This window comes from Solanum tuberosum, unplaced genomic scaffold (genome assembly GCF_000226075.1).
Source record: "Solanum tuberosum cultivar DM 1-3 516 R44 unplaced genomic scaffold, SolTub_3.0 scf00035, whole genome shotgun sequence".
NCBI lineage: Eukaryota > Viridiplantae > Streptophyta > Magnoliopsida > Solanales > Solanaceae > Solanum > Solanum tuberosum.
The window spans coordinates 2,009,904-2,025,125 of NW_006238963.1; the positions used below are offsets into that span (position 1 = coordinate 2,009,904).

General features: G+C 30.1%; 1 protein-coding gene across 1 annotated transcript; it reads right to left on the minus strand.

The window, feature by feature from the left end:
- Nucleotides 1-3,849: 3,849 nt before the first annotated feature.
- LOC102587874 (uncharacterized) lies at nucleotides 3,850-4,912 on the minus strand. Its single transcript, XM_006342755.2, has 2 exons — nucleotides 4,427-4,912; nucleotides 3,850-4,299 (listed from the first exon to the last, which is right to left on the minus strand). Exons 1-2 carry the CDS (start codon nucleotides 4,651-4,653, stop codon nucleotides 4,095-4,097), a joined length of 432 nt encoding a protein of 143 aa, XP_006342817.1. The 5' UTR covers nucleotides 4,654-4,912; the 3' UTR covers nucleotides 3,850-4,094.
- Between the last annotated feature and the right edge of the window lie 10,310 nt (nucleotides 4,913-15,222).

Here is a 15,222-nt window from a genome sequence, read left to right on the forward strand (position 1 = left end):
TCTATATTAGCTCACTTATGAGCAAAATATATTATAACAATCTTTACTATTTTTATAACAATACATAAACTATACTCCCTCCGTCCCATATTAGATGGGCACTTCCAACTTTACACGGTGATTAAGAAATCATTAATACATTGGAAGACTTCACCATTTTGCCCTTTCTTTATATCAATGCACATTGAAATGAGTTACAAAAAATACACATACAATATAGGAATGGTCATATTAATTGTAGGGGTAAAATGGAAAAGAATTAATTAATTATATCCTAATTTAATAAGTGCTCAAATAATATGAAAAATAAAAATTTAGTAAGATTCTCATCTAATATGGGACGGAGAGAATAACAATATAACTTTATTAATGTTGGGCCCGGGCAGCGCCCGGGCTTTCGTTACTAGTTTATTATTAAAGGAAAACTCATCACCCACAAAAGAAAAAGAAAGAGATTCAGTTTCATTCTACTTGACTTATTATAATGATTTGATATAACCTTTAAAAAAAGTTTTTAATTAAGGATACATTTATTAGTAAAATATTATTATAATATTAATAATAGTATGAGAAAAAAAAATATTTTTTCAACTTTTTAAAATAAATAAATAAATATTTATGCCCAATTATTAAAATGAAAGGGAGGGCCTATATATATCTTTCCATTTGCTTTGGAAAACCAATCATGATCAACACATGCACCTATTTTTGAAGGAGGGAATAAAAAGTGAAATAGCACTATAAATGAGGGCTACATGCATGCATTGCCCAAAGATAACCAATCGATTGCAATTTTCCAAATTAAGTACCTATAATATATATCCACCTTGGATTCCAACTAGACATGTAATCTTCAAAATATCACACAACTAATTCCAAATAAAATACTAACAAATTTGAATATTGTGCGTAATCATTTCATCTAAAAACTTAACTTAGAGAATACGTTTATTAGTTAATTATAGGGAAAATATATAATTACTCCATTAAAGTAAGATCTATTTTTTAAAAAGACACTTGAACTTTGCGGGGTCCTACTCAGGGGCGGACCCACGTGGGTTCCAGGGGGTTCACCCGAACCCCCTCGGCAATAAATTACACCGTATATATAAGGAAAATTTTCTGTATTTATGTGGAAATATATATTTTGAACCCCCTCAATGACAAAGAGAAATGGATAGCCTAGTGGCATTTTCCCTTAAAATTAATCTACACATCAAGGGTTCGATTCCCTGTTTAAGCGTTTTAAATTTTTCTTTTCTAGTTTCAATTCCTTTTTTTAAGTTTTAATTTTTTAATTTTTTCTTTCTTAGTTTCACTTTTTTTAGTTTCAGTTCCGTTTTTTAACGTTTTTATTTTATAAAACATACTAAAAGTGTGGTTTTAACCCCAAAAAAATTCAAGGGTCCGCCACTAGAACTATATACTACAAGTTCCTTAAAATTTTATTTTTGTTGGTTTATTTACACGTTTATACTCTTATTTTTCGAACCTCCTAAATGAAAATTCTGGATCTGTCACTGGTCCTACTACCCCCTTAAACAATTTTAAAGTGTTGTAAATATCTCATTTTTCAGTCACCCTCAATTGCAAGAAAAGAAGTGCAATCACGCACCAGTTATAATCTGCCACGTGTTAATTTTAATTTTTAATCTTTATTTTCATTTTTGTTTTTCTTATTTTATTAACTTCATTTTTTTTCTTTTTCTCTTTCTTCTTCTTCTTCATTACCCTCCTCTGCTCTTTTTCAGTCCTTTTAGCTGCCATCACCAAAATCCCTCTACGTAGCCGCCATCTTCATCAATTCTCTGAAGTAGTCTTCATCATGTCACTATTATAATACCATCTCCACCATTAATATCATCAAATTATTGTTAAATCAAAAAATAAATTACTAACAAATTATAAATTGAAAATTAGTAATCACCTCCAATCTACCATCTCCTTTTCAAAATTTACAACAATTATGCAGCGGAACACCATTACGATGAAGGTAATGAAATTCTATAATACTCTCAAATCGAAGAATTTTTTTTATTTACATGCTAAAGAACTACATAATAATTTATTTTACTTTTTTTAAAAAAGGAACAATGTTATCAAGGAGGTTTACAATTACTACTATTTTGAAAAAAAATAAGGGCAAAAGAAGAAAAAGGAACAAAGAGAAGCGAGCAGACAAGGAAAAAAATGAGTGAAGTAAATGGGTCTTGTAAGTGGAAGAAGATAGAGAAGAGGTAGTTTGTTCTTTGAAAAATTTGGGAAAGAAGATAACAAAATTAAAGAATTGAGAAAGTACAATAAAAGAAATAAAAGAAAAGAAAAATAATAATATTTATAATTAAATAAATGCTTAAATAAATATTTATTTACTTTTTGGTTCAACTGACTCTCTACCAGAGAGTGAACTACACTCTACATGCCACGTAGGCACGTAATGGGACAACTAATTCATTCTAAATAATAATAAGAGGGTAATAGAATCCCTACAAAATTCAAGTATTTTTAAAAAAAACAGGTCTTACTTTAAAGGGGTAATTATGTATTTTCAACACATTCATTATTTGCATGACCATCTCATCTAAAAGCTTAAGTTATTAGAAAAAAAAATATTTCTACTAGTTAATTATATTCTTTATATTTCTTTTAATTCTTTCCTATCAATTAATTAACTATGAACATACATTATATTCCTATCTTTGTTAATACAGGACAAAATATTTCGATATGCTTTTGGCACAAATTCTACAAAATATGCTTGAAATTATTGTGAATACATGGCGAATTTAGTTCTTTGAGGATGCTCTAAATTAGGAGTGTCAAATGGGCGGGTTGAGTTGAAATTGCAGATATTAAAATGGGTTGAAATATAAATTAGGTTGGATCCTGATCCGCCCAAGTTTACTTTGGGCTCAAATGGGTTGGGTCTTGACCCGCTTAATTCAATAATTTTAATATATTGTTATTTAAATTTTATAACTACAATTTGAATTTCAACTAAAGAAATTTTTAAAAAAGAAATTATCAATGGATGATAAATCCTAAAAGATATAAAATAGATAGTAATTCATACCTTTAATATAGGAACATGCATTACATCAATGCAAATAAAGAGTCTTAAAACGGGTTGAGATTGAAGATTAAATTGGGTTCAATTGAGGATTCTCTTAAATGGGTTAGGACTTGAATGTGTTGAGATTGAACTCATTTCAAATTATCTTGAGCCCAACCCTTAGAATTATGTGCGAATTGAACGGTTTACCTACAATTGGGCTCAATTTTGACACCTCTACTCTATATGATCCCCATCCACGCCCACGTTGCACGATAACTAAATAAGGTGATCCAATAAATAATGGTACGTTAATTTGAAATCGCAATATGAAATCACACATACAAAAGGCTACTAAAATTTCCATAAAAACTTGCGAAGTAACAAAGAATGAGCATCTCATTGTTATCTAGTGCATGGTGCCTTCACACGTGCACCCATGAATGAACTCTATATAAAAATATTAACCATATCCTACGAGGATCTCAAAATATTCTTCTAACTTTCATTACTTAATTAATTGACTACTCAAATTGTCACCTTTTTGGCTTTATTAATGGGAAAAAATAACAACCAAAGATTATCGATTCGAAGATAAAATTTCATTTCATTATTTAGAAATTCTTTTAAAGTGATATTACAAAATAAAATTTACTGACATTAAATGCAATAGAATAAAAAAAAGAGTGACTCATCACTCCTTTGAGGGGTATAATTTGGAAATATGCCACTTTTTCATTATATTACCCAGAATATCCCGACAGTCCCTACAAAACCCCATTCTAGAAAAAGAAAGATTCTCAATAACATTATTTTGCAATTTAGTTAAATTGGCAACGGGAAACCAAAACCCAGGGGCTGATAAATGAAAACTAGCAGCAGTTTTGTTTGTTTCCAAATTTTCGTACTACTAATATTAATTTCATAAAATAAAACTACTACGGTAATAAAATAAAATTGAAAGGGCTAGCATAGTCATTACAAAATGTATCGAGGACAAAACTGGAAAGCAGCAAATTTTTCGTGGAACTGAACTCCTTTCTCAGTATGCAAACCCATTGGGTCGGTTCCTCGCCGCCGTTTTTCTACTCCGGGAAGAAGACGACGATGATGATGAAGAAGAGGAAGTACACGATTTATTAGAAGAAGAAGAATTCGAAGCTTGAGATTTCGTCTTTATACTGTCTTCTTCATCCATAAAAATCTGCTTGCATCTGCACTCTACGCTACAAAATGCCCATTCTCCCCTGTAAAATAAAACATAATCATCAGACCCGCAAATCGCAATACAAATAGATTCAGGATTTGAAATTAGACATTAGTAAGTATTTCCTTAAATTTAAGGAAACAGAGAGAGATGAGGTAGCGGCTTACTTGTACATGTAGATGTCTTTGCCAGGTAAGAGTTTCTGCTTACAAAGGAAACAGGAATCGAGAAATCCAGAAGCTGCCGGAGATTTTCGCGGGGAAAAAGGGATCGAGGAGGGAGAAGTGGGTTTCATCAATACCATACTAGCTTTGTTAAGAATTTGCCAAGTAGAAGTAGTTGTATTAATATCTTTATTATTGTAACCTTCGAGTACTACACTGAGTCCCACCATCTCATGAGGGAAAGAGATTTTTGTTTATCTGAAAAACCCTTGAAAGATTTGTTGCTAAATAGGAGCTGCGAAGAAGAAGAAGAAGAAGTTAGTAAGGGGGGGTAAAAGGGGGTACCCCTAATACTATACAGCAGGGAAAAATGGGCAGTAAGAAAGGACGAGTAGCATAGCGAATGATCTAAACTTGGAATGCTTAGTTGAATGCCACGTTTAACCTATTTTGGACTCTTTATCTTTTAACTCTAACCTCCTATTTTCCATTTTTTTAAAAATCTTTTTACCCTTATTTGTCGTCTTTTGTAAAATATATTTCCCTAACTTATTTACGGATATTTGATTGTGTGTGTATCGCCCGGTTTGGTTTATATATTGTCGAGTTTTGGATTTTAATTATATTAAATTAATAAGATATTTTATTTATCAATTTATCAATTTTGATCCTTAACTGCTCGATTATCGATTTAATCAATAAAAAAATATTTATAAATTAATTATATGACTTCTCCAATAATTTGACGCAATAAGACAATAATGTAACTTTATGAAACACTTATAAAATAGAAACAATAATAACTAACATGAAAAGAACTATACAAGTGCACCACAAAGAGAAATTAATAGATTTGACGTTTTGTATAATGCAAATTTGTAAATTCAAAGTCCCTATGAAGTGTGAATTGAAGGTTAAAGGGAAAATACAATAACAAGTAACATACTGAGATTATATTTAATGTTTATGTAGAGATAAAGTAGTAAATTACTATAGTCTTAATGGATTAGCGATTTACTCAATAATCTAATATTAAAAATTAAAATCGAACCAATAACCCGATAATTTTTTTAATAAAATAGTTAAAATCCCATTAATTCAATAATAATAAATCAATAACATTTTTTCGATTCAATTTTTCATGCCCCTAATATTTGATTCACTACTACTCTTAAAAGAGGTGTTGTTCAGACATTTATTTTTAATAAATGAATTCTGTGCTCATTGTGTAATTACGGTATTGCGCATTTAGTTTGCACATATGAACAATTTTTCAATTGCTATGACAGGATATTTAAAGATGAATAACACGTACATGTTGCTTTGCAAAAGAGGAAAATGACTCACAATAATACTACCAAATAGGCAAATACATTGTCAATTTGATTAGATCACTAAGGTAATCTTTAATTCAAAATTAGCTATATAATTTATCAATAATTTTTAACTAATTCATTACTTAAAAAGCTTTTTAGCTAATTTAATTTTTTTATAATCCCTTATTAATCTGTAGCTAAATCATATTAATATAAAGCTTAATTATTTAGCTATGAAATTTTCTCTATCATCAATTTCTTATTTTTTTAGAAGTGCATTTTACATCCAGTAGTACAAAGAGCTAACATACGAACGGAATATAAATCTGTATGTCTTGATGATCAGTTCTGACCTAAATCTATTCGTTATTATTATTGTAATTATTAAAGGTGTGTTTGGTAGGAAAGAAAATATTTTCTTTGAAAAATGTTTCATTGGAAATTAAATAATTCTCTCAGTCGTTTTCTAGTATTTGATAAATAAATAAGAAATTATTATCCTAAAAGCATTTACATGCAATCTAGTAAACCACAATATAGGCCGGATGATGTTGGAGTATGAGTTCGAAGGTGGTGGGATCGAGGTGGGATGATCAAGGGATGGAAGATTAAGGATATTGAACGGATGGAGAGGAGACAAAAAACTTGAAATGTTACTTATAAACTTTTTTTTTCTTTCTATTTTCATTAAAAAAAAAAGTCATTTTCCTCCCTAGCTAGACATACACTTTGTTTTAATTTATTAAATATGAGAAAATTAAAATTTAATTTCCGAAAAGTATTTACCCCATATCAAACACTCTCTAAGTTGTTAATTAATTGACGATTGGATTGATCGAAACTTGCCAACATACAAAAGATCAGTTATGGGGGACATACTTAACATAACAAAGTAATGAAAATTATGACTATATCAGAGAGTCAAACTCCAATATTCAAATAAGGGGCTAATTTATAGTTTGAATTTTATGGTTCAAATTTAATTTCAAATTTTATTACAGCTTGTCATTGAATTACAAATTTATTATTAAATTTTAACACATACAAAATTTGAGTCAATAATTTATTCGATAGGATGAATCATAACATTAAACACTGCAGCCATTCCTGCAGATTATTAATATTTTCATATAAAACAATGTGTACTCATGTTACAATAAAAATAATTTTTAGCGGTAATAAATATACATATTAACAAGCATTATAATTGTCATTAGATCCAATATCATTATAAGTTTTAGAAATATTAACAAAGAATGATAATAGCCGCTTAAAATACACATTTAGTAACAATTAAATGACACAAGTGATCCACTATAGTCTCTTAGAATCGTTATATGTTTTTTTAGAGAATGTTTTGTTGTAAATTAAATAAATTTATCACTCGTTTTTTAGTGTTTGATAAGTAAGTAAGAAAATATTATCCTAAAAGCATTTACATGCAATCTAGCAAACCACTATGTAGGCAGGATGGTGTAGGGAGTGGGAGTTCGAAGGTGGTGGGATCGAGGTGGGATGATCAAGGGGCGCTAGAGATTGAGTATATTGGGCGGGTGGAAAGGAGACAATAAACTTGAAATGTTACTTATGATTTTATTTTTTTTATTTTCATTAAAGAAGTTATTTTTCTTATTTTTTAAATGAATTATTTTCCTAGATATTTTCTTTTTAATCAATCAAATATAAGAAAATTAAAAATTAATTTCCGAAAAATATTTTGCCCCATACCAAACACACTCCAAGTTGTCAGTTAATTGACGACTGGATTGATCGAAACTTGCCAACATACAAAAGATCAGCTAGGAGGAACATATATAGTCCAACTTACCAGCACCAAGTAAAATTGCTTTCATCTTTTTGCTAGATGAAAATCGATCCGGAAAAACTATTTAAATATGCAACTTATTTTATTATATTTTAAAAAAAATTATCATTTAAAAAATTATAAAATTACTACTCTCTCATATTCTCGGATGCATCATGTATCGAGACATATAATGTATCGCAAATTTGAGTGATATATTCGAAATCAAAACGTGATGTATCGTACTTGAGAGATGTATCCGAAACTGGGACGCGATTTATCAGGACGTTTTGGAATGTATCCGAATTTCACCAAATTTAAGGGATTTTCGTAATTTGAAAAAGAATAGAAATAAGATGTAATTAATTCTTGAGCCTATGAAATTTGTTTAAAATTCTCAAAAGATATAAGTAATGAAAATTATGACTATATTAAAGAGTCAAACTCCAATGTTCAAATAAGGGCGAATTCATAATTTAAATTTTATGATTCAAAATTTAATTTCGAATTTTATTACAACTTGTTAGTGAATTACAAATCTATTATTGAAATTTTTAACACATACAAAATTTGAGTCAATAATTTATTCGATAGGATGAATCCATAACATTAACAATGCAGCCATTCCTGCAGATTAGTAATATTTTCATATAAAACAATGTGTGCTAACATTACAATGAAAATAATTTTTAACGGTAATAAATATATATATGGGAAAATACATAATTACCCCATTAAACTTGTACCCTTTTTTGAAGTAGACACCTAAAGTTTGCGGGGGTCCTATTACCCATGAAACTATTTATATTCACGATAAATACACCTTTTTCAGCCATTTCTACTGCAATTATATTCTCACGAAAATTGGGCGCGTGAAGGAGTAGTATTACTGTCCCAAACCAGTGTTAAAATACCATGTGGCATTTTTAATTTGATTTTTTTAATTAATAAATTAGACCCATCTTCCCATCTTCCCCAAATCACCATTAATAGCCTTTTAAGAAGCTTTTTCAACAAGCCAAAAATTAAAAACCACCATTCTTTCTCAAATTTTGTATTTTAAAATGCGATATTATTATATTATATCTTCTTCTTTTCAAAACTTAACTAAATGGTTTTCTCTTTCCTAAAACTTAAAGATAAAAAATGGTGATGCTAATAGATAAAGAAAGCGATTTAGGATGAAGATGATGATTTAAATTTTGGTTTGATAGAACTTCTAATTTTCATATTTGATTATTTGTCATGATGTAGTTGTGATTAAGTAGTGCAATGATGGAGTGTTGTCACTATGATTTGTGGTGGTGCAATTCAAAAAACAAATTTGAGAAATCAGAGGCAAAGTAAAAATTTAAAAGAGAAAAAATTCAAAAAAGAAAAGAGAAGGAAATAAAATAGAAAATTAAAGGCAAAAATGAAAAGAATTAAAAGTTAAATAGTGAATGACAAGTGGTAGATTAGGGTTGGTGCGTGATTTGCACCTGCCTTATTACAACTGGGAATGACCGAAAAAGGAGGTATATATGCTATTTTAAAATAATTTCGTGGGGTAATAGGACTCGCGCAAACTTTAGGTGTCTACTTCAAAAACTGGTATAAGTTCGATGGGGTAATTATGTATTTTCCCTATATATATTAACAAATGTGTGTTAATTATCATTAAATTCAATGTGTGTTAATTATCATTAATTCAATGTTGTTATAAGTTTTAGGAATATTTATAAAGAGTACTAATAGCTATTTAAAATACACATTTAACAATAATTAAACTATTACTATTAATTAATTATCAGTAAAAATTATCGTTGCATTCAACAAACTGTTATGAGTAGCATGTTTAATTACTCATAGATTTGTCATGTGACAATGATTGAATAATATATTTTACTTAAGTTATTATGACATAGTGCATGTATTCAGTTGAACACTAATAGAAGATGGATACTCTCACTAGCTTCCGTATATGCAGTGGTAGAGTATATATATATAATAATTTTATACGAAAAAGTGTTACTCTACCACTGCATATACGAAAGGTATGACACGTATAAATGGTTATGATCAACTCATAAAGAGATTGTGACTTGTAATAAGCATCGTGAATGTTTGCCCATTATTGAAAGTTAATGTGTCAAAATATATATATATATATATATATATATATATTTATTTATTACATATTAATATTACTCATCTTCTTTGTGAATATATATTATTTTATATATTTTAACACCCTTTAACGAAAACTCGTGCTACACTATAATATGAAGCTATATGTATATATATTCGAATTAGGTTCAATGAAACCGTACCCAAAGAACTTTATCTTTCTTTTCCATAAGAAAAAAATATCTCTTTTGAGTGACCCATTAACATAGAAATAGAAAAAGAAACAATAAATATCTCAGAGTATGATGGAGCTATAAAAATATAAGAAATGACAGTTCATCTTAGCCCATTCAAAGAAAAGGAAAAAAAAGTTTTTTTGTCGAGACTTGCTGAATGATAAGCACAAATCGTTTTCATCATGGCTTTTAAGATAAACTTTCACCATCAGTGAATTCATAAGTTTTAATTAAGGTAGTAATAATTAGGATAATACACTTTGTTGTACTTCACCAGCATTTTGGTGGAGATGTTAAATAGATGGATTGAGTTGAGTTTGTTTAGGGATACAGTTTTTTGAGCTCCGGTGACAATGGAAGCTGAAATACCCATCCACCACTAGAAAAATAAAGATAGGTCAGGGTCGTCGTTGTATCCAATTAATATTTTACTGTCGTTTTGTGTTCGTCTTTTTCAAATAAAATTACAATTTACAGTAAGTTTGATAGTAAACTTGAAAAATAAATTCTATTGAAAATTTGGGGAAGCTAGTGTCTTAATTAATGGTAGAATAGGGTTGACATTGTTGTCGAAATTCGGTACAAAGATTCTAATTTCGATTTGCGTCGCTACCGGAATTTGTGTTCTCTATTGTACAATGATACCTTGTATTGTGAAACTATCGTGTTCGTCTTTTTTGGATGAAATTGCAATTTACCGTGAGTTTGATAGCAGATCTGAAGAATAAACTCGAGTTTTTGGCTAAAATCATCCCTCAACTATGACTCAAATCTAATGTACATCCTTATATTATCTAAGTAAAAACCATCCTTATACTATCTAAAAAATAACAAAAGTCATCCTTCAGACTATTTTTGTTAAGAAACTGATTGAACCAATAAAAAATACATTTTTTAATTTGTTCACCATGTCTTAGCCACGACAAGAAGATCAAAGTTACCTAAAAAGAATAAGGATATGCATAGGAAATGAATCTTTCATTCTCATAATTTAAATTTGTGTATTGTTAGTTTATGTGTTTCTTGCATTATCAAGTAAATTGACTTGCAACAATACACAAGTCTTGAAATATTTATATAGTAGGTTCCGATGGTAGAAAGATTATGTAAAAAATCATTTTACAATGCAATTCACATTTTATACAATGTATAGAAATGTTCAAAATTTTGTGAAATTACATAGCCGTTTAGTTATGAAAACAATTTAATTACTTTATTTGAAATTTTTGAAGTTGGAGTTGTATTTGGCCATACATTTAACAAAGAATATTTAAAATTTGAATATATTTTATCTGAATATGATTTAAACATTCAATTTCTAAAAATTAAAAAAATCACTCAACTTGACTAGCTTGACCATGTGTACATATATTCATTCGACTTGGCACATTTTTTTGTTGGTGGCGTGAGTTTCTTAAAAAAAAATAGACAAAAGGATGAATCTTGCAACTTTTTGAATAATATAAGGATGTTTTTTGTTCACTTAAATAACACAAGGATGTATTTTAGGTTTAAGTCATACTTTAGGGATGATTTTTGCTAAAAACTACTCGAATAAACTCTATTGAAAAATTGGGAAGATGGTGTATTTAAAGATTTAATTAATTAATAGAGAAATTAACTGAAATATGGCATTTTTTTTTATTGGTTTTGGAAAGTAAATTGACACATTCACGCACTAATATTTGCGTGTTCACAAACATTGGGGGAAAATGGGTCAGAATGGTCTATTTACCAAAGATATTTAATACTTTTATGGGGTAATAAGACGCCTGCAAAGTTAAGGTGTTTTTGAAAATTCGGGACAACTTTATTGGTGACTTTATGTCTTTTCTCATTAAAATGAGATAAGTTAATAAATATATGAGTTATAATTCATTCAAAAGTTACTAAAATAAACTATAAAATGCGGGTTATAACTTAATCTGCACAATTTTTATTAAATTGTAATTACCTTATTGTTTGTTTAAAATTTTTAGTACCTAATAAAATGACTATGTATAACCTATTAAATAAAGAAAATATGTTTTTAAAAATATTTTTTGTAAGATCTTTTATGGGTCAATTTGGACTACAATCTATATTTTCATGAGCAAATTGAAATGGATTGAACTAGTAAATGAATTGAGTAATAATTATTGAGCTAACACATACAATAATGTACACAATTATATAAGTACTACATGAGGTTAAATCCATATATTAATCCCTAAGAAACTTGTCGAATTGGTTATCTAATTTTGAATTATTCCTCCGACTATTCAACTAGTAACAAACAATTTTGGAAATTTTGATTTATTATACTAAATTTAATTTAAAGTAATACAAAATTTAAAGCAAGTTGAAGATTAGTTTGATGTAATTCAGATTAGAAGAGGATTTAGGATCGTGGCAGTTTTTCTCTTCGCGTCGCGGAGAGAACGCGGACTCCATTGTTTCAAAAATTATTTCGCGATCAAATATTATAATTAATCTCCGCGTCGCGAACTTGCTCCCCAGATAGTGTTTTTTCGACCGTTTCTCATGATTAACTATCTAAAACTCATTTAATCATTACGATATCCTTCCTCTCACAAACCATAACCCTTGAATCCATAATTCAAATTCAAGGTAGAGCTAAGAGTCAAGTTTTGATAGTTCTTTAGAGTCCTTTTGAGAAGTCTTTTGCAAACCTTTTAAGCTTGTTTTGAGACTTGAGCATTTGAGTTTGAGGAAGAGTAAAGTTGCAGTCATTTTCTTTAAAATGATACACGGGAACTAAGTATTCCCAAGAGTAAATGTTTTCACCTTCAAGCAAGAGAGGAAACATCGATTTCCAAAAGAGTTCATGAGCAACTTTAAGTACCATCTCTTTTAAGAGAAAGATTTTTGAGTAATAATCTCAAACCACAGAAAGAGGAAATGTTTTCTTTAAAACATAATGAGCTAAGTATATTTTGGGAGTAGTATTAAGTACCGATATGGGGGAGAGTTCATACAACTCACAACCCCCATAAACCATGTAGCCAACGTGGGTAGAAAGGATTATACTTTTTAGATGATTCCTTATTGGTTTAAAGCATAGACTAGTGGATCCATTTAGTTGAGGAGTTCTATACCCTGGCAATGTATAAGATAGTTTTGGCAGCGTGGGTGAGACGTTGTATCATCACATAACTCATAGTGATGGTTGTCGGTTAGAGAATCTCCCAAACAAAGTTTATTTTGTATTTTTACGTACAACTGAGATATTATTGTATTTTTCAATACATTGAGTTGTTATCTACTGTTTTAAATGCTTATACAAACTGCATATTTATTATTGTTTTATATTGCATTGAGTTGAGGCGAGGTAAGTTGTTTCTTTAGTTCCTGTTCAAGCTTATGTCTTGTTTAGATTTCCCCTTGCATGCTCGTACATTTCATGTATTGACGCCATTTGGCCTGCATCTTTTATGCTGCAGATACAGGTAACCAGGATCAACATCCAGCGCTTCGTTGATCCAGTTGAGATTCCAGAATTGTTTGGTGAGCCTCCTTGCTTCCAGAGGATCCCTTTATTATGTTTTGTCATTTAAGTTGTTGGGATGATCGGGGGTCTTGTCCTGACATCCCTCATAGTATTAGAGGCTTCATAGATAGATAAACGTTAATTCATGAGTCTTTTCATTTTCATTTGTTATGTTGAGACTTGAGTTGCCACTTTGGCTAGTTTAATGTTTATTTCTAAAACATTCTAAGTTACTGTGAGACAGTTGAGTAAATTTAAATTTGATTTCTTTTAAATGATGAGTAAAGTCTTTCGCTGAGTCATAAGCGAGGCCAAGGGTTCGCTTGGGGCCAACAATGGTTCTCGAGTGCCAGTCGCGTCCAGGGTGTAGGCTCAGGGCGTGTCATATGTTATACCTATTGCAGTCCTTTCTTTTAGTTATTTTGCCTCAGCTATATTTCATACTCGTGCATTCAATGTACAATGTACTGATTTCATTTGACCTGCTTCTTTTATGATGCAGATACAAGTGTTCAGGATCATCAACATGTGTTTCGTTGAGATCACTTTGTGCATCAGATAGCTTTGGTGAGCCTCCTTATTTTCTGGATAATTTCACATTTTATTTTTTGTTATTGTTATTGTGGGTCTTGTCCCGACATCTATCCTAGTATTAGAGGCTTCATAGGTAGTTAGAGTTAATGAGTCTCTCAGTACGTTTCTTTTTGTTTTGAGATCTTGAGAACCATTACTTATACTTCATTAAGTATTTCCAAACATTTATTTGAGTTGAGTTTAATTGAGACTATTGAGTTAATTTTGTATTTAAAACTTTTTTATACTTGAGTAAGTCTTCCGCTAAATAGTCAGTCAGGCCAAGGGTTCGCTTGGGGATCAGAAATGGTTCTCGAGTGCCGGCCACGTCCAGGGTGTAGGCTCAGGACGTGACAAACTTGGTATCAGAGCGAAGAGTTCAAGAGTCATAGGGTGTCTATGAAGCCGTGTCTGTAGAGTCCTTCTTATCAGTGTGAAGCGCGCCACATCTATAATTGGGAGGCTACGACATTTAGGAACATTTCACTTTTGTCTTACTCCTGATAGTGCAATATAGTTCAACCCTATACAAGTTTCTTCTAACTCGTGCTTACGAGTGGTTGTGTAAGACTTACCATGCAAACTTCCTTTATTTTATTAGATTTGGGGAGAAAGTTTATCCAAGGAATTTTTATTAAATGAATAAAGGCTATTTTGTAAGACTTTTCATATGGGGAAAATTTGGGAAGTTACATAAATCTCACTAGTTTAGGAGTTAATTACTTAGATACAGTCTAGTTTATTATATTGTGTATCTTATAAGATTTTTGAGCCTCCATATACGTCTAAATACATGTATCTCAGATACATGAGGTAAAATTTAGGTGTAAATTATTCTAGATACATTGTATTCAAGAGGAATTGGATGTATCGGGAATACATAGCAAATCTCGCTCGCCTCCCTCGCCTCTCTTCCATCTTGCTCGCCAATCTCCCATGTATTTGGTATCTCAGATATATGAGAATCACTCCAGATACATATAGATACATGTATCTAGTGTGATCCGCATGTATCTGGGATATATATGAATCTCGCTTGCCTTTCTCCCTATTTTTGTGTATTTGGTAGCGAAAATATATGTACTAAGTGTAAGACACGTAGAAAACTCTTAATTAGTGGTAAAATACGTAATATTTTAAAATAATAGATAATAATAGTATATATGATAGTAAAATGTGTCTAATTCTATAGTTTTTTTAAAAACAAATTTCCAAAAGAGCAACTTTCACATATAGCAAACACAAAATTCATATTTGTATGCTATAGCAAA